This window comes from Benincasa hispida, chromosome 5 (assembly GCF_009727055.1).
Source record: "Benincasa hispida cultivar B227 chromosome 5, ASM972705v1, whole genome shotgun sequence".
In the NCBI taxonomy this organism is placed as follows: Eukaryota; Viridiplantae; Streptophyta; class Magnoliopsida; order Cucurbitales; family Cucurbitaceae; genus Benincasa; species Benincasa hispida.
This window is the reverse complement of record NC_052353.1, coordinates 52210981-52232120: the sequence shown is the minus strand read 5'-3', so window position 1 is coordinate 52232120 and position 21140 is coordinate 52210981. Positions and strand designations below refer to the sequence as shown.

The 21140-nt window shown below is 30.8% G+C and overlaps 4 protein-coding genes across 10 annotated transcripts; 2 read left to right on the top strand and 2 right to left on the bottom strand.

The window, feature by feature from the left end:
• Nucleotides 1-653: 653 nt before the first annotated feature.
• Nucleotides 654-3181, bottom strand: LOC120077528. Its single transcript, XM_039031437.1, has 2 exons — nucleotides 2737-3181; nucleotides 654-1077 (listed from the first exon to the last, which is right to left on the bottom strand). The coding sequence occupies exons 1-2, from the start codon at nucleotides 2914-2916 to the stop codon at nucleotides 904-906; spliced, it is 354 nt and encodes a 117-aa protein (XP_038887365.1). The 5' UTR covers nucleotides 2917-3181; the 3' UTR covers nucleotides 654-903.
• A 4632-nt stretch (nucleotides 3182-7813) lies between these two features.
• Nucleotides 7814-12866, top strand: LOC120077705. The gene is made up of 2 exons (XM_039031668.1): nucleotides 7814-8347; nucleotides 12287-12866. The coding sequence occupies exons 1-2, from the start codon at nucleotides 8013-8015 to the stop codon at nucleotides 12555-12557; spliced, it is 606 nt and encodes a 201-aa protein (XP_038887596.1). The 5' UTR covers nucleotides 7814-8012; the 3' UTR covers nucleotides 12558-12866.
• Nucleotides 12867-15728: 2862 nt separating this feature from the next.
• On the bottom strand, nucleotides 15729-20324 carry LOC120078065 (protein THYLAKOID ASSEMBLY 8, chloroplastic-like). 7 transcript variants are annotated; one of them, XR_005481909.1, is made up of 6 exons: nucleotides 19873-20324; nucleotides 18709-19674; nucleotides 18367-18490; nucleotides 17921-18099; nucleotides 16909-17052; nucleotides 15729-16824 (listed from the first exon to the last, which is right to left on the bottom strand). XR_005481909.1 is itself a non-coding variant. In XM_039032261.1 (2 exons), the coding sequence occupies exons 1-2, from the start codon at nucleotides 20211-20213 to the stop codon at nucleotides 19266-19268; spliced, it is 750 nt and encodes a 249-aa protein (XP_038888189.1). In that variant the 5' UTR covers nucleotides 20214-20324; the 3' UTR covers nucleotides 18595-19265. The 7 variants fall into 7 exon arrangements, 1 of the variants encoding a protein (XP_038888189.1); XR_005481907.1 differs by having other exon boundaries at nucleotides 15729-16718; XR_005481908.1 differs by having other exon boundaries at nucleotides 15729-16718; nucleotides 18822-19674.
• LOC120078064 (expansin-A16) lies at nucleotides 16923-18643 on the top strand. The gene is made up of 3 exons (XM_039032260.1): nucleotides 16923-17094; nucleotides 17830-18148; nucleotides 18227-18643. Exons 1-3 carry the CDS (start codon nucleotides 16953-16955, stop codon nucleotides 18528-18530), a joined length of 765 nt encoding a protein of 254 aa, XP_038888188.1. The 5' UTR covers nucleotides 16923-16952; the 3' UTR covers nucleotides 18531-18643.
• Nucleotides 20325-21140: the final 816 nt, after the last annotated feature.

The window sequence follows — 21140 nt, the reverse complement described above, 5'->3', positions numbered from 1 at the left end:
AAAAAACATTTTTTCTCCAATCAATCTAAAAAAACCTCAAATATCAGTCTTGTGTCTGACTCAATAACATAGTCACTAACTTGTGATTAGCCTATATGGTTAAAGTATATATTATCAATCAACCATTAAAGCTCAAGTCACCATCCATACATATTATTGAGCTAAAAATAATTTTAAAAAAGAAATCCAAAACTCCATCTCTACCCTAGCAAAATAGGTTTCAACTTGCCATAGAGGTTTTTTCATTTTTTTTTTTTTCAATAATGGCAGAACTTTTATTAATGCTTGTAAAACATTAAAAAAAAAAAAACATCTATCTATTTAGTCTAATATGAACATGAATCCTAATAAATCTATAACTTAATTTAGAAATAAAAATAATTAAATTATTAATTTACAGAAATATCCGTTGATATTGATATTTTATCTATATATTCGTTGATATATCCATAAAATTGAGGTGTCAATATGGATATCAACATCAATATTTTAATCTTCGAGGAAACCACTACAAATCGCTTATTGAATAACTTTCCTATTTTGGATGGAAGATGTTAGTTGTTAGTAAAATCTGTGGTCAGACTGTTCAATCTTTGGGTATTTTGTGTTTTATACATTTTCTTGCAAAAAGAGGGAGAAAAGAAAAGACTGTCTCTTGGGGAGATGGAGATTCATTCATTCACTAAATAAATGAAATGGAATGATTAATAAATACTGCTAGCATCATGATAATGTAGCAAATAATTACCTACATGTACATCTTAGAAGCTTTCAACACTAATGATGATTTTGCTTTGGAAAAAATAAATTATAACATGCTTAAGAGGGAGGAAGAAGAGGCAACAAACAAGACACTACCTTTTTTTTTCCTTTCTTTTTCACTATCATATCATTATGTCAACCTCATTTTTTAGCCTTTGCAAACCTGAGGCATCTATACTTTTCACCACTTACAGTAATTTCAAGAGCTCCATCTTGATTGTCTTGATTTGATGCAGTTCCCATTAACACACTTTTCTCCTTTTCCAGATTTTCCTTCTCCATCTTTAACCTTGCTTCCTGTCTTGCAATCTCTGCCTAAAAGAGGAAGGGGGGAAAATCAAAACATGATGAGAAGCCATCTTTGATTTTACATTTATTATTAGCATTATCATTATTGTTTTCAGCAGTAAAAGAACTCTTCTTTCTGGAAGGATGAATGGTCAATTGATGTAAGCAGAAAAAGGGGGTGAAAAAACATCCTGAATTAAGAATGATGGTAAAAGAAAAAATAAAGTCTATCTTACATCAATGATTCTTTCACTAATTATTGTCTACTTGATACAATTAGTGTATCTGCCTATTCGGTAACTTCAAGTTCTTCCACATCTATCTCATCTGACTTGAAGGAGACATAGCCTCAATAGCTAAGAGGTTAAGGGTTCAATCTATGGTGGCAACCTACCTAGAAATTAATTTCCTACAAGTTTCCTCGACACCCAAATGTTGTAGGGTTAGGCAGGTTGGCCCATGAGATTAGTCGAGGTGTGCATAAATTGGCCGAACACTCATAGATATTAAAAGAAATTAAAAATTAAAAAAAAATGTTTGACTTGAAGGATAATCTATGTCAATGTTGCAACTTACTTATCTGGCTAGAGCTGAATGTACTCTGTTATGCTGCACCATTAAAACTAATAGAATTGGTTTTTTTCCATATTTGTGAGTGTTCAGGTAGTTTGCATGCACCTTGACTGATCTTATAAGACAACTTGTCTACCCCTATAATATTTGGGTATTAAGAAAACTCGTAGTACATTAAATCCTAGGTACGTCAACCATGGATTGAACTCATTCTCTCTAACAAGAAACAAAACTTTTGATTGAAGAAATGAAAATAAACTAATACTCAAGGAATACAAACTCCGAGTTTGTTTGATTTGGTTTACCTGTCAGCTTTAATACAACCTGAAGTTAAGAAACCAAGTCTATCTTTAGAACGTACATTTGTTTGTCCTAAACTACAGGTTTACTAATCTTACTGGTTTCTCGTTTATGTCGATCATAAACCTACAAACCTACAAACCAAACCCATGAATCCATAGCTTGTTCCTTAACATGAACTCGAACCATCAAACTCCAGATTCCATCAACCCAAATTACTCAACTCTTAAAGACCATATGTAAAACATCCCATGGGAACTTATGATCCTGCATTCCCTTTTCTGTTCTTCCTAGATTTGGATGAAAATATGAAAACAAACAACAAAGGAAATGGGCATCTATAACTCATACAGTAATGACTGGTGAACTCCAGAAAGCAAGCATTTGACTACCCAAAAGGTAAGCCACAAAACAGGGGAAGAAATAAAGAAGCTGAAATGCTTAATTGAGTAGATAACAGAAAGGCAATCAACTACACATGAGCTGCTCTCGTCATCTTATTTTTTAACCCAACAACAAGACCAATTTATAACTTAACTACGAAAGCACCACCAAGAATTCAGACCTACTGATTAAGCTAAGAACGAGCCTAATAAATATCAATTAAGAATTGGTAAGATTTAGTAGTAAAAGTCTTAATTTCCAGATAACATTAACATCCATAAACTCAGTGACGAAGACTGAATAATTTTCTTAATTAAACATAGCGTGAGCCATAGAGTGCACACATCCATTAAAACTCGCCAGTAATCTCCAAGTAAGCAGCCGTGACTAACAAAAACACAGAGAAATAAAGAGAATTCAATCGAGCACCTCGCGACGGGAGAGCTCAGCTTTCCAAGCAGCTTCACGTTCAGCAACCTCACGTTCGCGCTCTTCAATATAACTCTGCATCTCTCTCTCCTTCATGATTCGATCTTGAATGTCTGCATCCAAGGCTTCCTTGAGCTCCTCCACGAATTTATCCACCACTGCCTTGATTCTCAAAGACATCGTCAATTCCGCCCAATCACACACCTCGAAACCCTAAAATTCTCAATCCAACAACAACAACAACTCAACACCTTTCGCAGAATCTCAGTCAGCTTCCACAATCGTCTTCAATGGAGCTTCTGGTTAGGTTTTGGCGAGTGAAGAAGCCATGACGGAAGGTGAAGGAATTGGTTTCTGAGAGATAGGGAAAAAAAATGGATGAGAGAGAAAGAGAGAGAGAGGAGAGAGAAGAATGGAAAGTGCTCCAAAGGGAACAAATCAGTGGAGCTTAGTCCTCATTGGGCCCGGGTTTTTTTAAGACCGCTATTGTTTTTCTGTGGCCTGGCCCACCAGGAAACGAAACGGGGCGTTTTCTTTACTGTGCAGTGATTATGGTCAATGCACTTCTGCCATTGAAATCAAAATTTTGGAAAATTATCCCATATAATTTATGGAATTTTGATATCCACCATAAATTTGTAATTTTCGAAAAAGAATCAAATAAACGTCCTACAGAATAAAGGAACTCACATCGATATGGTGTTTGATTATCGACACTCCCACAATTAAATCAATAATTATTTAGGGGAGATGTATTTCAACGTATCTCAAATGTCACGAGTCCTCTTGATTATATTGAAATAAGTTTTATAATGGCTTTTTGCTAATTAACTTCTCGGGTAATTAATCAGGCCAGTACTAAATGTTGTGAATTATCATATTCATTTTACTAGTAAAAAAGTAATAAGGGTCTGTTTATTTTACAAGTTTTCCCATAGAAGTTCACACACGTATTTAATATTAGAATTTCAAAATCCATTTGATGTGGTTTTTTAATAACTTACAAAAGTGTGATATTTTTATGTCTGGAAATAAAAAAATAAAAAGATGGCTTAATAAATTAATATCAATTACTCATTATTATTAATTTTAATTAATAAATAAATATAGATATATTAATTAGACTTAATAAATTTCAACTAATATCTTTACAATTAATATTTTATGTCATTTTAACTATTTAATATAAATTATTATTATTATTATGATTATCGATATTCTAATTAATTTTTAATAATTTAATTATTTTTAGTAATTAATTTAAATCAATTAATTATGTTTAATAAAGATTTAGTATAAAAGTATTAATTTATTTTTATTGATTAAGTAATGCTAAATTTATTTGATGACTACAATAATTGGTCCCTTGTATTTAAACAAGTAATTATTTAGTTTTGCTTTCTATACACATATACTTAACTTATAAATATTAAATTTTTTTTAGAATAAGTGATATTATTATACAACAACAAGGGGATCTCACAGCCCGGGATCAAGACATCAAAGCAACAAAGCACAAACAAAGACAGGGCAACAAAACCAAAACAAAGCCAACAAGATAAGACCAGAACAAAATCAACACATAACAAACTTGCAAACCACCAAGGAGAAAGACAGAGAAAAGAACTCAAAACCCCACAAACTAGGGGCTGCAACAAAAAAAGAACAACGTAAAGCTCAAAAAGAAAACGCATCCGTACATATACTAGATAAGACCAAGAAGGTCAATCCGCCAGGAAGTAACACGAGCACGAACCGTAGAGACCATAAGGTGAATCAGAGCAGACACCGACCTCGATCGACCTCCATGCAGCCGTCGATTACGCTTCTGCCATATGTAGTATATGGAAGCACACCAGAAAATACGGAACAACTTACTACGCACCTCTTTACCCAACCCCACTCGGCACAACCAACTCAGCTTTACATCCTAACCAGCCACTCGATGCGTCGAACCCAACTAACGTAACACACTATACCACATCTCTCTCCCAAACTTACACTCAAAAAATAAATGATCCCNGGAACAACTTACTACGCACCCCCTTACCCGACCCACTCGGCACAACCAACTCAACTCTACATCCCAACCCGCCATCCGATGCAACGAACCCAACTAACGTAACATACCAGACCACACCTCTTTCCCAAACTTACACTCAAAAAATAAATGATCCCCTGACTCCACACCTCCCCCATACAGAAGACACCTCTCTCTAACAACATACCCCAACTCCTCAACCAATCTCGCGTACCCAACCTGTCTCTCACTGCTAACCACGCACAGAAGGAGTGACGCAGAATACTACCCCCGCCCACAAAATACCAGCCCAAGACACCCAATGACGTATACTCTCCCAAGCACTAGCGATAGAAAACCGACCACTAACATCTGACACCTAAACCCAATAATCCTCTTCCTTCACTCTAGGCCCCGGATAAAACCCCAGATCTCAAGCAACTCCCAAGACACTATAGGCCACCTCCAACCTCCCTCACCATCCATGAACTCCGACAACAGCGCTTTTAAACTTCTCCTTGCATCATGAACCACCGTAGACCCGTATGAATCCAAAATCGCGCCCCCCGGCAGCCAAGGATCCCACCAAACAAAACAAGACCTGTCTCTTATACACATCTAGATGTGTATAAGAGACAGACCTAAACCAGTATGAATCCAAAATCGCGCCCCCCAGCAGCCAAGGATCCCACCAAACAAAACAAGATCGTCCATCGCCAATCATCAAACGAACCCGAATGCTTGAATCTATCTCTACTTCGCAAGATAGCCCTTAAGCACCAAGACCTCCCAACCTCGCTCCAAACAGTCCACAACGACCGCCCACGCAAAACAAGCACCCTATTGTTTTTTTAAATGTATTGTAATTAAAGTGTGGGGTGGGGGAATTGAACCTCAGACCTCGAGATTGATAGTACAAGCACTATGCCAGTTGAGCATTAATTATTCAAAACATTTAAAACTCATACATTTAAATCTCATATATTTAATATCTATATCCATGAAACAATGTGTGTAATTCAAACGGACCCTTAGACATAATATTTGCTTACATAGGTTCAAGCCTCCTCAAGCTATATGGTCATCCCTATCAATCAACCTCCATACTTAGGCTTTATGGCTTGACGAGCGATCTTATGGGTCGGTCTCCATACCTAGACAAGTAAACTTATGGTTTGATGGCTAGTCCTATGGGTCGTTTTCATACTTAGCGAAATAAATTTATAACTTGATAATCGACACTATGAGTGATCTCCATACTTAACTAAATAATTCTATGGCTTGATGATCAATCTTATGGGCCAGTCTCCATACTTAACTAAAATAAGTATTCACTTTTTCACGCACAACAATTGTCTCCAAACTTCTAATCGAAGTTAGGTAAGTATAATTTTAATTTACTCTTGAATTATGAATTTTTGGTTTATTTGGCTAACTTTTTGGTGATTACCTTAAGTTGTATTATACCAGTTGGGTATTCTATCAATTGATTTACCTTTTTTTGCAGGAAGAGGTAATAAGGCAATCACCCAAAAGTTAGCCAAAATTCTAAAACCATACCTAAACTTCAAATGAAAATACACCAAAAAAAGAATTAGGAAAAATTCCATTTATATTCTTACCAAGTATATTTTAATCTGCATACAATTTATACTATCAATTTTTAGGTCAAAATTGCGTCTCCTCACCCTATAGATTCTTTTCTATTGAACCAAATCTAAAATTTTAGACACCTAATTTCTTAATTTATATTATATTATATATATATATACATTTTACAAAGGTATTGTAATTAAAGTGTGTGATGAGAGAATTGAATTTCTAACCATGAAATCGAGAATACGAACACTATGTCAGTTGAGTTACGCTCATGTTGACAAATGATCTAGTTCTTTACTTTAAATCTTGACGATGACAATAAGTAAAAATAGTAAATGATTACAATTTTTAGGTCGTTCAAACAATATTGGCATAGCACAATATTCATATTACTATTTATGTAGCTTTTTTCCCTCAATATAGATATGGCTTTTTTCCCAAATTAGATATCTACTATAACTAGAGTTCAACGAAAAATTGAAAAATCGAAAATTCAAATTGATATCGAACTAAATTCATGCATTGCTTTTGTTTGGTAATTTTTTAAAATATAAAATTGGGCATCTTAGTTTGTATTAAGAGAAAACAAACAATTATTGATTATGATCAATTTTTTATTATAAAAACTATCAAAAGCAAAAACTCAAGACATAAAAAAAATAAAAAATAAAATAAAAGTTTGGAACTAAAAAAAAGAAAAGGACAAAAAATCGAGGATAAACTGACGATAAACCGAACTATCATTCTATATTAGACATCAGTTTAGTTTCCTTCTTTATAATACCAATCAATCTGGTTTATTCTTATTATATCATCCAACACTACTAATGGCAAGTATATTGTTTTAGATTAAACATTATTAATTCATACATTTTATTATTATAGCATATCTTCTTATTGTTTCTTTATGAGATTCATTTCAATTGTATTATTAAATAAAAATGCCATCTAATATTTAGAAGGCAAGAAGAACTAAAAATATAATTTAAAAATTAATCTAAAAATAATTTAAAACTCAATGTTACTTTAGTAACACAAACTAAAGAAATTGTTACATTATGAAGTATCAAAATTTAAAATTTATGAAAATATAGATGAAATGAATATTTATGAAAAAAATATAATAACAAAAAAGACAAAAGATATTTAAATTAATAAATAAATATATTTTTAAACAAGTTACATGTTTATTAATTATGTTATAGTTACCTTGATATTTTATTTTTAATTCTTTTTTTAAGCTTTATGAATTAATTTACATGAAATGAAATTTTCATTGAATATCGATAAAAACATGCAAAAATCGCGATCACGATAATTGGCCCTGGCCTTGACTACATCTTCCAAATCCACGGTTCAGACCGTTTTGCCAAAATAATAATAATAATAATTATTATTATTATTCTTATTTTTTAAATCAAAAAAGGAAAAAACGCAGTGGCAAATGAGTAATTTTATGAGAAGTTAGAGGGCAAAGTAAAGCAGTAGACCCCTTCAAATTTGCACTCTAAAAATTCTCCCTAAAATCCTTACATTCAACATCCCTTCCTCCCAAAGAAACCTCTTCAAAACCTCTCTCTTTTCCCTCTTCCCTAAACCCCTTCGATTTTCCGATTCCTTTTCCGATTGAGTCGCCGGAGCTCCGCCGACGTCAATAATGGAGGACTGCCTCAGGGAGTCCATGCGCAAGTTAGCCGTCTGGTTCACCAAAACCTTCAAGCCAATCATGACGCACGACGAGCTCGAACCTATAATGGCTACTTTAGGCTTCATCGCCCTAGAACCGGCCGTCAACGGCGCCGGAATCTCCTGGAAATCTTATAAATACTCCGCCGCTGATTGCCGCACCAAATCGGTTTCTCCGTCGCCGCCTACACCGCGACTGCCGTATCCGAGAATCGACGGTCTTCACATTTATACATACAGAGCATTTCTCGATGCCGTCAATTTTTATCTCGAGAAATTTGATATCTCCGATCTCTTCCATATCAGGTAACAATGTTGTTAATCCTCTTGATTTTGTGCTTTTTCTTTACTTTTTTTTTTCTGGAAATTTCTCTGTGCTATTTCGATTTTCTTGATGTTGAACGATTCTTCGGATTTCGTTCACCTTCTTTTCGTTTCTTTTCAAATTTTTGACGAAATTCATTGCTCTTTTTTTCAAATTTTCAACTCTGATTTTAGAAGATTCATAGTTGACTACTGGTTTGTTAAATATAAACTGAAAAAACAAAATATTCTGGTTTTTTTTTTTTCCTTTTTTGAATTTGTTGTTCACTGATGAAATGCATGTAAGTTTCAACTTGATTCTGCTCTGATGATTTACAGCTTTTTTTTTTCAATAGAATTTTCATCTTGTCGATAAGAGGGGAGGGAAATCTTTCATTCGTGTTTAATAATTTTTGGTTACTGTTTAAAACAGAACCATATAATATATTAAAATTAGTTATTAATATTATTATTTTCGTTTCATAAATGGTATAAGTATTAAGGGCCACCCTTTTTTTCTCAAGTATGAAAAGTCAATTTTGGACAATATTTTTCTTCTTATATCCGACTCTTTACCTGCACACACACACATATATATAAGTTTCAAATTGACTAAGTATGTTAATTTTTTTAATATTATTTCGAATTGATTTGTACTTTAGTTTATTATATTTATTTTATTAGAAATAAATCATTGATTGTTATTTCCACTTATGTGCAGTTTTATTAAGACATTTGATTTTATGTTTCCTATTTCTATTTTTTCAAAAAAAAATTCAAACGTGTTTCTTACACCTTTCTAAAAATGTTTTTGATTTCTAAAACATATAAATTTTGAGAAAACAATTAAGAACTGGTTTACAATTGTTTGTTTAATTTTAGTCTATTACTAATAAATCTTAAATTTAGTAACATGGTTAAAATTGATCAAGTAAAAATTAATAATAATTTATAAAATGGAACATATTTTCAAAAATTCGAAATTCTTGTACTAAAATAATATTTATAAAATTATTTTTTAATGAACAAATTATGATTATTTTATTATTTAAATTAAATGTAATTTAAAACCACTGGCATAATTTAAGTTTTTTTTTTTGTATATTAACGGTAACCCAAAGTTTCAAACCAGAGAATTTGTTATTATAACCGATTTTGCTACTGAAAAGGAAACAGTATTTTATTCACCTTTTGAGAATAGGAAATATTTATGGTAAAATATCATTTTGTTTAATTTTTGTATTTTTAATTTTAAATGTTCAATTTTAGTTGGTGTAATTTTAAGAAATCAACATATTTACATATTATTTCCCAAAAATTTTATATTGTTTAGCAATTTTAATGAAGATACATAGACTAAAATTAAATATTTACTAAAATCAAATAAAAATATATGTATAAAATGGTATTTTAAGTTTTTAACATAAATATTTCCTATTCTCGAAAGGTAAATAAATATTGGTTTGGTAGTGAAATTGGTTAAATAACAAATTTTATTATTTGGAACTTTGGGTTATGGTTAAGTAAGGTAACAAAAAATAATAATAATAAAATAAAATTATGCAAGTAGTTTCAAATTATATTTAATTTGGATTACAAAATAATCATAAATTTTCATTACAATAAAATAATTTTATAAATATCGTTTTAGTCTTTATATTTGAAACTTGTTCATGTTTAGTCAGGTTGAATTTATATTTTAACCAAATATTGATTAATTTATTATTCTGTGTTTGATGCTAACATTTTTAAATGAGTTAAATACTAATTTGGTCTTTATATTTTTATTTTGATTCCTATACTTTTAATTTTGGTTCATTTTGGTGTATAAACTTTTTAAATATTTATTTTGATTCTTGTACGTTCAACTTTAGTTCATTTTGGTCTTTAACTTTTGATTATTGAGATACTTTGGTTTATTTCATCAAAATTAAAAGTATGGAGATCAAAATAAATATTTTGGAAATATAGAGATCAAAATGAATCAAAATCGAAAATATAGGATTCAAATAGTATTTAAACTTAAAAGAATTAATTAATATTGAGAAGATTATATTTTAAAGTATTGGACAGCACGAAACTCAACGCCTGCATGTATATCAATACACTGTAATTTCCACATGCTACTTGCATTTATCACCTAACACATGACCACAAAAAATAAACACCTTTTAATTTCTTATTTCCACATTTCATGTTATTAAATGAAATTTGTTTATTTATATTTTATTCATGTTATTTTATGCTTTCTGTTTTTATCTTTTGACATTTAAGTTATCAATTTTCATTAAATCTCTCCCCCTCCCCCCCATTATTTTCATCAAGTCTTTTATAATTTAAATTGTCAACTTTAATTTTTCAAATTTCATTAAATCTCTTGACATTAACTTTAATATAAAATTCTAATTGTCAATTTTCCTTAAATTTCATATTTATGTCTCTATCATAAAGATGATTGTGTGTAATAGTGTATATTAGTGTATAGATAATAAATGAGATTACATCATATTTTGAATAAATTAATTTTCATAAAAAAAAAAACATTTTTCATAAGTTAGATAATGCTTTTTTTTTTTTTTTCCTTTCTTTTCTTGATATGGACTGCAGTAGAATTTTATAAATGGAGATTTTAGAAGTAAGAATTAAAGTTAAAGAATGTTTCACAATGATTTAGTTTTTAGTTTAAAAAAAAAAAAACTATACTTCTGTCTGAATCCTTATGTTTTCGTGGTAAGATTTTCACCTTTCTTCCAAATATTTGAATTNAGATTTATCCATTTATTTATTTATTTTGAACAAATCTATTCATTTATTTTAAGTAGATAGCAAGGCATATAAACACAAAAGAAGATTAAAAAATAAAATAGTTTTTTTAGTTAAAAAAAAAGTATACCAACTAACATCCAGGGGTGAAATTGACATTTAAAGCTAAAAAAACAATATTATGCTAATTTGTGTAACTGAGCATGTTTATAATTTTATTTAAATCCTACTTAGCAAATAATTCTTGGTTTTGTTTCATTTTGGTAAATATATTTACAATTTTTGTTCATTTTGATCCCTATATTTTTAAAATGTTTGATTTAATTCTACTACTTTCAGTTTTGGTTCATTTGAGACTTTAAAAAGTGATCTGGTTGGTTAATTTATTTTCATATCTATTTTATTTTTAAGGGATCAAAATGACAACTTTTTTAAAGTTTGAAAGTTAAAGTCAAGGACTAAATTGAATAGTTTAAAAGTATAATGACTAAAATTAAACCAAAACTGAAATTATAATAACCAAAAATGGAAAAAAAATGTAGAAACTAAAATAAACCAAAAAAAAAAAAAAAAAGAAAAGAAAACACATAAACCAAAAGTAAGCTAGCTTATAAATATAGGGGAAATGAATAGAAAGGGGCCAAACAACTTAGATAATAATGATGCATTGGTATTAGTACTTCATTTTTCGGTGAATATTAAAAGAAAAATCTTGCTGCTACTGTCGAAGACTTGAATCACCCTTTTCCTATAAACAACCATTTTTTTTTTATTATTTCAAATTCTGAATAAAGCTTAATAAATCTATTCAAGATTTGAAGCTTTTCAGTTGGATGACCGCATGTGGATTCTTGTTTGTGTTTTTACTTGGTATTATTTGGTGGAAAAAAACTTAAAAGGTGCGAATGATAAATTATTCTTACTTACTTTTTAAAATATTTTAATTCATTTTTTTATGTGATGAAATTGAAATGCATCTTTTTTCTATTTTTGAAAATATGGATTAAGTTTAAAATGCTAGTCTTTTATTCAAGTAATTCAATTGTCTTGAAAAAAAACCAAGTATAAATGATCAATACATGTAAAGTGTTTCTTCCCCCATGAGTCATGAATCTAAATCAGTCAACAATATGAAAATTTATATTTTTCTGAAAACAAATTCATGTTGCTTATTCACAGAGGATTGCCATTATATCGAAACCATGATCGAAATAGGAAGTGGCGTCGAATAGACGAAGAAGGTGGTAATTTTGTTTACAGAGAAGGGACTCTAGATCAAACAACACTCAATTTATATAATTTCCATAAGAATTGCCAGAATAAAAAGAGACACAGAAAGAATGATAGTACTATCAGTGACGAAGAGAACGACGACCGTGGAAAAATCATTGAAGACAGTACAGATGAAGACTCCATATGTATTGTTAGTTTGAAAGATGTAATTACATAACGGGGCAATCAAAACAACACATCTAGAACAATTTTGGTATATTTTCCTTTAGCAAATCACAAAGATGTATTCTTTAATTATTTGATGTCATATGGGAGATTAGAGTTTCAGGTCACACAAGAACAGAACAGATTTTGCATGTGGAAGAGAAAATAGTACTGATTAGAATAGTGAATGAATTTTAATGTGGATAGTTTGTCCAAGCATTGATTAGAATAGTATGGATCTTTCGTAAGCCCATACTATTTCTATTTTCAGGCATTCAGACTTAAGATTTTTATGTAGTGGAAAAAATATACATAGCAAAAACGAAAAGTTATGTTTATAATTTGCTTATTTTGGTTGAATTGCCACATCATTTAGTTGTTTCAGTTTGATATTATTTAACTAATTGAAATTTGAAACCTACCCTTTTTTCTTCTTATGTTTACAATATTTTACAATAACATAGCCAACACTCTAATTAATAGTGTAGAAGTTTTGAATCAATTAATATAACCAACATTGCGATCAAGAGGTTTAAATTAGTCCTACACCATATGTTATACTTAAAAAAACAAAATTAAAAAAATAAAAGAAGAAGAAGAAACAATCACATGATTAACCACAAAGATACCTTAGCTCATTGTCACTTAAGAAAGTGTCATTCACTAAATATAGCGATGGAAGAAGGTTAGTAGGTAAAATTGAAAAGGGGTATTATTAAAACAATAATAGTTTTTATTTATTTATTTTTTATTTTTTTAAAAGAGTCAAGATGAGCACATTCAATATAATCAAGGCTAGAAGGCTAAGTATCTGTTGATATATCTATAAATCGAAGGGTTAACATCAATATTAAAATCAATATTAAAACACCAATTATGATATCTTCGATATCTTTTATGAATGTTTATAAAATATAAAAAAATGTCATCTTTATTATAATTATTTTTTATAGTCAAATATGAATAGAAATATGAATAACAATATCAATAACTTAGGTTAAGAATAAAAACAACTTAACTATTAATTTAAATCATTTTTATAATTTTTTTGACCTACAAAAATATCTATCAATATATCGACATTGATATTGTAATCTTTTGATACAATTTAATAACATAGAACTATTTTTGTCTTTATTTGAATGTAGACGTTTTCATCTTGGACAACCATGGTCGACGGTGGATTAAAACTTTTAACCGTTATTTGTTTTATTTAACTTTATAATGTATGCAATCTTGAAAAATAAAAAGCTGCGCGTGACAGTTTTTTCCCACTTGTTTTTTTCCTGGGGAAAAAAAAGATTAAAAAAAATGAATTGCCTCTATTAGATTAGATTCTAATGATTTGAGCTCTTTTAATTTGGTCCTATGATTTTATTTTTAGTTTGGTTCGACTTAATTTATTATTTTTTTTACTTTACTATTTATCCTTATCGCTATTATATCAAATGTGGCACATTTCTTCTTTTTCGTACAACCATTGTTGGGATAAAAAAAATTGAACGACTTTCTTAAATAATAAATATCTTATTTTATTTATTGAATTATCCTCAAATTGATCGATACATTTACATGAAAATAAACTTATATTTCCATTTTAGCCAACTAAATTACCTGAATGTTTTAAGTCATACAACCATTGTTAGGATAAAAAAAAATTGAACGACTTCTGAAATAATAAATATCTTATTTTATTTATTGAATTATCCTCAAATTGATCGATACATTTACATGAAAATGAACTTATATTTCCATTTTAGCCAACTAAATTACCTGAATGTTTTAAGTCTAGGTCAATGTAGACAACATAAAAAATAAGAAAATAAGTTAGTCCCAATTTTATAACTATTTGATTTTTTAATTTTACTTTTTAAAAATTAAGTCTATAGACACTATCTCTATCAATAAATTTCTTCATTTGTTATCTACCATTTACTAATGGTTTAAAAAACTAAGTTAAAATTTGAAAACTAAAAAAATTGGTTTTTCAAAACTTGCTTTTAATTCTAGAATTTGACTAAGAATTCAACAATTCTACTTAAGAAAAATGTAAATTGTAAAAAGTTGAAGAAAATATATTTTCAGACAAAAAAAACGAAATGGTTATCAAATGAGATCTTAATGTTCAAATAAGTAAAATATGATTCATGAGTTATTTGTAAAACTTAACCAAACCATGGAACCAAACGGAAACTTTTAAATTCATAGGAACCAAATCAAGACGATATAGTTTCAAAATGATAAGAAAAAAAAAAAAAAAAAAAATAAATTATACAAGTAAATAAATAGTTGTATCAATTAAAATATTAAATTAATAATTGTATCAATTTAAGCAGAACTTTCGTAAATGTATCGTTTTACACCCTCCTTTAGATTTTGTTTGAAAAACATAGTGTAAAATTTATAATTTGTGTAATCTTGTTATTTTTCATAAGTTGAATAATTTATACCATTCATTAATTACGATTACATTTGAAAATCATTTATGCATCAATTCTCACATGCATATGTAAATTTCTTTAAATATCGATTTTACAAAATAGATAATTAGAATCGATGCATTGACAATTCTTAAAGAAAATCTTAAGAGTCTAAATCGATTCACCAATGAAAGAATACGAGTTTAATTGGTATAAGTCTCACTTTGACGTTTTTCCAAACAAAATGTAATTCAATGTGTAAATTGATATTTGACCTTATTTGAACAAGATCTATCTTATAAATTGTACAATTGCGTCCTTGAGTTTTGAGGGTGTAAATTGATATGTTTATAAAAGTTTACTGTTTAAATTTTAAATTGATGATTCATATTTTAATTGATACAACCTCTAAGCTAGAGGTATAAATATATATTTTTTCTTAATAATAATAAGGTTAAAATACCATTTTGGCCCATATACTTTAAAATCTTATCAATTATTGGTTATGTACTTTCAATTGTCTAATGTCAATTCATGTACTTTCATTAATTTTAAAATTAGTCACTCAAAATTAATTTTTGTTGAAATTGATATTAACATATTGTATTTTTTTTTGCATGAAAATTATTGTTATTATTTAACCAATTTTAATAAAAATGAACTTTGAGGGACTAAGTTTAAGATTTATTTAAAATACAAGAATTAAAATTGGACAATTGAAAATGCATAAACTAAAATTGAACAAAGTATAAAGATCAAAATGATTTTTTTTTTTTTTTTTTTTTTTACATATGACTCTTTATAGGCGCCTTTATGATTAATAGCCCACACCAACATGCATATAAAATCTAACTTATACTTATGTTAGAATGCACTAGCAGTGTTTGAAAATAGCGTTAGGGATGATCATGTGTATCATAACTTTAAAATGATGAGCATATCTATTGTGATCTTCATTTTTTTTTTCCATATTTTATCATGTTTCTCTATAAATATTAGGGTGGAATGAAGAAAAATAAAGATTGTCATAAACATGGTTACCGCATTAGGGTTACAATAGACATAATTATCCCTAATGCGAATGTTATAAAATGCGTTAATATACTATGGCATAAGCATAAAATAAGATTTTTTATGTTTGTGAGGGATGAGTCATTAATCATTTAGAGGATCGAGAAAGGGTTTCTATGCAAAATTCTCGACCAAAATGATGTTTAAACTAATAATAATAATCATAAAACCCCCCAGCACCGTTTCCCGCCAAGAGAACGGCTTCTTCATTACCCGGCAACCCCTTCCAACTCTGGGACCCATCCACTAATTTTCTTTTTCTTTATATTTATTTTTAAGGAACATCCACTATCTTTTTTGTCATGAAAAGATGAGCCATAAGACTAAAAGAAATCCTCTTTTAAAACTCGTTCGGGTCCAACAATCAAATCCAAAATAGGCCACTTCTGAGTTCTGGGTTCTTCTTAAAATCATTTATTAAGTGCTTCAGCTTCTTTTTATTCTTTTATTTCATTTTCAAGGGATCTTAAAAGTTCAAATAAAAGAAACACATACCTGCTTCTATGGATGGCTTTCCGCTCTGTCTCTGCCGCCATTGACATAAAGCTTCAAGCCCTCCCACATCAATAATGGCAAAAAATGAAGGCTCCAAATTTGCTTCTCTGAAGCCCTCAGGCCCCATTATCGGAAGATAAAGAACAGTCCTTTGCCTCGTTAAACGCGCCACCAATGTGAACGAAGGGCTACAAAATTGGAGATTTGTCAAAGTTTATTCTATTTTTTTTTCCAGAATAGTGTTCCGGCAATCAAAGGAGCTTGCTTTCATTTCAACGATAAATTAGGGGAATGCTGAAAAAGAAGGCAGAGAGGAGCTTTTCTTAAAGGGTGGAAAAGGGAAAAAAAAAAAAAATCAAAATTCTAAAGGAAATATACCTCATTTGAGCATAGGCTTCTTCAAGGCCTTGTATTCTTCTGAAATGGCGGCCTTTTTAGCTATAATAGTCTACTATTTAGTTCTTCTGCAAACACCCACCAACATATTTGCGGCTAAGGATGAAGAAGAGTGGAAATCTGCTACTGCAACATACTCCAAAGAAACAGATGGGTCAATTGTTACAGGTACCGTTTTCCTTTGTTCATGAAATTACATTAATGTTTAAACATGGTGCTTTTCTGGGTTTGAAAAAGGTCATTTTTCTAGTTGCTATTTGAGCATTCAAGAGTTTTCGTACTGCTCACAGGCTGTGGGGGATTTTGTTTAAGGAATCTCCCACCTTCAGAAGGTGGAAACTGACAATCGTGACCTTAACGATCCTGTTAGGACATGTTTGAGAGTGGTTTACAAATGTTATAATCATTTTTGTCATACTCAAAATCACTCCAAAACATGCTTTTAACAATTCAAAATCAATGGTAAAGGTAAAAATTGTGAATAAAAGTGTAAAATCGAACATTAAATGGATTTTGAATTATTAAGAGTATGTTTGGGACTGGGAGTGATTTTGAAAATGAATAAAATAACTCTGTCATTTTCAAAATTACTTGCAAGTCCTTTTTAATCATTTAAAATCAATATTAATATATGAAAATTACTTTAAAAAGTATAAATTAAACATTGAATTGATTTTAAGTGTTTAAAGAATTTGGAGTGATTTTAACCCTTTCGAAATCATTTCCAAACATGGACTAAATATATGGTTTGCAGTGATTTTTCACATGGAAGAAGTGGTATTAACATCATTTCCAAACATGCACCTATCAACTATCATGTTTATAATAATGCAACCAAAACGAATGGAAATTGGCATTTCAAGTGTTTTTTTTTTTTTTTTTTTGGTTTTACTAATGTTGCAGAAGGTGCTTGTGGTTATGGAGATCTGCATAAGGTAAGCTATGGAAAATATAGCGCTGGACTGAGTAGCATGATGTTTAATAGAGGGAGTACCTGTGGAGCTTGCTATGAGCTTAGATGTGTTGACCACATCTTGTGGTGTTTGCAAGGAAGCCCGACTGTCATTCTAACGGCCACTGACTTCTGTCCTCCCAATTACGGCTTGTCTTCGGAATATGGTGGTTGGTGTAATTTTCCCAAGGAACACTTCGAGATGTCAGAAGCAGCATTTGCTGAAATAGCGGAGAAAAAAGCAGATATTGTGCCAGTTCAATATAGGAGGTAAAATCAATCTAAATGCTTATAGATTCAAACAATTTGCCATCCTAAGGGGAAAATGCTTGTTTAATATTTGTGTAGGGTGAGGTGTGACAGAAATGGTGGAATGAGATTCACAGTCAGTGGGAATTCTCGATTCTTTCAAGTTCTGATCACAAATGTTGGAATGGATGGTGAATTAGTGGCAGTGAAAGTAAAAGGATCAAGAACAGGATGGATACCATTGGCAAGGAACTGGGGACAAAACTGGCAAAGCAATGTCAATCTTCATGGGCAACCTCTCTCTTTTGAAGTTACCTCTAGCAGTGGAAGAGCACTTACTTCCTATAGCGTTGCACCTGGAAACTGGCAGTTTGGGCAGACATTTGAAGGGAAACAATTTTGAAATCTTTATGTAACTAAGGAATTGGAATCAAAATTTTAGGCCTATATAGAATATAACTAGAAACTTGAACATAATTATACTGGCATGTTGAATCTCATGATGGGAAAAACACACATCGGAATCAGGTTGCACAAAATTAGCAGTCTAGGCGTAGAGCCCACATAATTTTCGTCTTTACCATATATGTTTTTACAGAAATTATGCAGCAATCCCCGAATCCGGTTTGTTCGTTATCTACTCTACGTAGATTTTGATACTCTTGGGAGAAAAAGGAAATCATGTACCATTCACCTTGCATTATAGTCCACCTTTTCCCCTTATATTTCTGTCTCATGCTCACGACTCGACGGAGGAGCTGAAGTATGTAGCAAGATGATCAGGTCTTCCCTGCATAGACTAGTGACACTGCCAAGCAGGGCAGGGAAGTTTCTGGATCCCAGCAGCTTGAGAAACCGAAGCAAAAGATCGAGGACGAGAGTAAATTGATACAATTCATCCAACTAGTGTCAATATATCCAAGTTGAAACATAACTCGAAAGTTATCACACATATTCTCTGCTAAGGACGGGTTGACTTGAGCCAGTATACAGTTAAAATTCATATCCAGGGAAAGTTTCTGAGCCTTTTCAGGTTTCTTCAAGTAGAAACAAAGATGAACTCCATCTTTCTTGCCACAAGTCCATCTGTATAATGTATATGCCTTCTATTCCATGATTTGAATCCTGATTCTGCAGCTCAGTGCGTAGATATGGCAATAGCTGCCTCTTCTTCCTCCTCTAAAAACTCAAGTGATTCACCGTAAAGCTTTTGTGCGTCCTGCTTCACAGTTCTTAAATCAACTGCTTCTCCCTTTGATTCCAATCCTTTTATGACAATCCTGAAAGAAGCCTTATCTGGCTCACAACCTATTTCTTTCATCAAGTAATACGACTCCATTGCAAGTTCACCTAAATTATGACTAACCAAGGCCTTCAAAAGAGCGTTAAACCCGTCAATTTCAGGTGCTAAGTCAGTTTCTGCTTTCAAGTACGAATGAATGATTTGTACTCGTTCGAACAATCCATTGCTAGCCAATACTCTAATAATATCAGCATACAGCGAGACCTGAGGCTTGTACCAGTGTTCATTTCTAACATCTTCGAAACCTAATACTCGTAAATCGAAAGTGAAGTAATACAGAATATCAGCAAGGAATATTGAAGGAATTACAATAAGCAAAAATCTATATCTCGCCATTGCTGTGGATACCTCTAAAATCGATAAGATCATGCAACATAGAAGAAGTCCGATTACTAATCAATCAAACATACAGATAAACATAAAAGTCGAGTGCAGAGGCATCACCTTAAGAGCCAAAGAACACTCGTTCTGGCGAAGGAGCTCGCGAAGGACAGCCATCATATCGAACTTTAATAAGCGCCTAATTTTGGAATCATACACTCGGTCCAGTTGTTGTAAATCTTTCTTCGTTCGCTTCAACGACTGCACCGCTTGAATTGCTTCGATGCTGAGGTTCCTTCCCTTCTGCAGTGGCTTCCGGTTTTCACTTCCGCCTCTCATTGTCACTTTCCGATATCCCTCCGCCCTGCCTAGTAGCAGGCAGGATGCTTCCCCCCCAGAGCTCAGTAACTTGTACGACGGACTGAGAATCGTCGGCGACGGAGGCCTTATTAAGAAACTCATCGTAGATCTCTATCTCTCCGGCGAAGTCCCTCCAGCGTCTATTCTATTTCTTTCTTCATCCACGATTTTTCTCTCTCCATCTTAAAATGGTCTTTTTTATTTTTCTTTGGCAAATTGGACAAACCACTCAATATAATTATAAATTTATAATTACATTTATTAAACTTTTATTATAAATATTATGGTAAAAGATGCCTATTAGATGTTCATACTTTCTATTGATTATATCCTCATTTCTGTCCATGTATCTCAATATCACATTATTAGTGTTGATGTAATTCACCTCTTATTCATTAAATTGTCTATAAATAGTGATGTTTGATAGATTTCGAAAGATACACATTGAGCAAAATCCATGAATAGAGAAATTCTTTATTTCATATTTAGTTAATTTATTTTATTTTATTTACTTATATATAATGTTTGTATTTATTTTTAATATCTATTTATTTTATTATATATTATTATGATATTATATTTTCTCTATATCTGTGTTCTCGTTGTGCACCGTTATACTCCTCAAATTTACAACACGTTATCAGCACGAGCTCCTATTATTTTTCCCGTTGAAGGTAGGTCCTAAAGGTATGTTGATTTTTCTTTCTTTTCATTATAATTAAAATATTATTTTACATATTTGATATATATTAAATTTCTAATATAAATATGATATTTTGTAATAGTGTTACTATGAAAAATATTATAAAACTAGAGTTTATAGCATTTGATAGTAATGGTAATAATTATTTGTCATTAGTGCTTAATGCCAAAATACACCTGGATGCCATAAAAATGTGATCATCAGAAAACAATTTTTCTTTGTAGAGCTCGTCATAAATGAATGCACTTGAGGCTCCAAAATTTTAAATCAATATGTTAGAGAATACGTTTTTCTACATTTCGGATATGCTCTTGTAGTAGCAATAT

Coding starts and splice junctions, on each gene's coding strand:
- LOC120077528 (XM_039031437.1), bottom strand. CDS start 2,916: ATGTCTTTGAGAATCAAGGCAGTGGTGGATAAATTCGTGGAGGAGCTC. Junction 1,078..2,736: donor CTGAGCTCTCCCGTCGCGAG/GTGCTCGATTGA, acceptor TTCCTCTTTTAG/GCAGAGATTGCAAGACAGGA.
- LOC120077705 (XM_039031668.1), top strand. CDS start 8,013: ATGGAGGACTGCCTCAGGGAGTCCATGCGCAAGTTAGCCGTCTGGTTC. Junction 8,348..12,286: donor TCCGATCTCTTCCATATCAG/GTAACAATGTTG, acceptor GCTTATTCACAG/AGGATTGCCATTATATCGAA.
- LOC120078064 (XM_039032260.1), top strand. CDS start 16,953: ATGGCGGCCTTTTTAGCTATAATAGTCTACTATTTAGTTCTTCTGCAA. Junction 17,095..17,829: donor AGATGGGTCAATTGTTACAG/GTACCGTTTTCC, acceptor CTAATGTTGCAG/AAGGTGCTTGTGGTTATGGA. Junction 18,149..18,226: donor GTGCCAGTTCAATATAGGAG/GTAAAATCAATC, acceptor ATATTTGTGTAG/GGTGAGGTGTGACAGAAATG.
- LOC120078065 (XM_039032261.1), bottom strand. CDS start 20,213: ATGAGTTTCTTAATAAGGCCTCCGTCGCCGACGATTCTCAGTCCGTCG. Junction 19,675..19,872: donor TGTTCTTTGGCTCTTAAGGT/GATGCCTCTGCA, acceptor ACGAGTATTAGG/TTTCGAAGATGTTAGAAATG.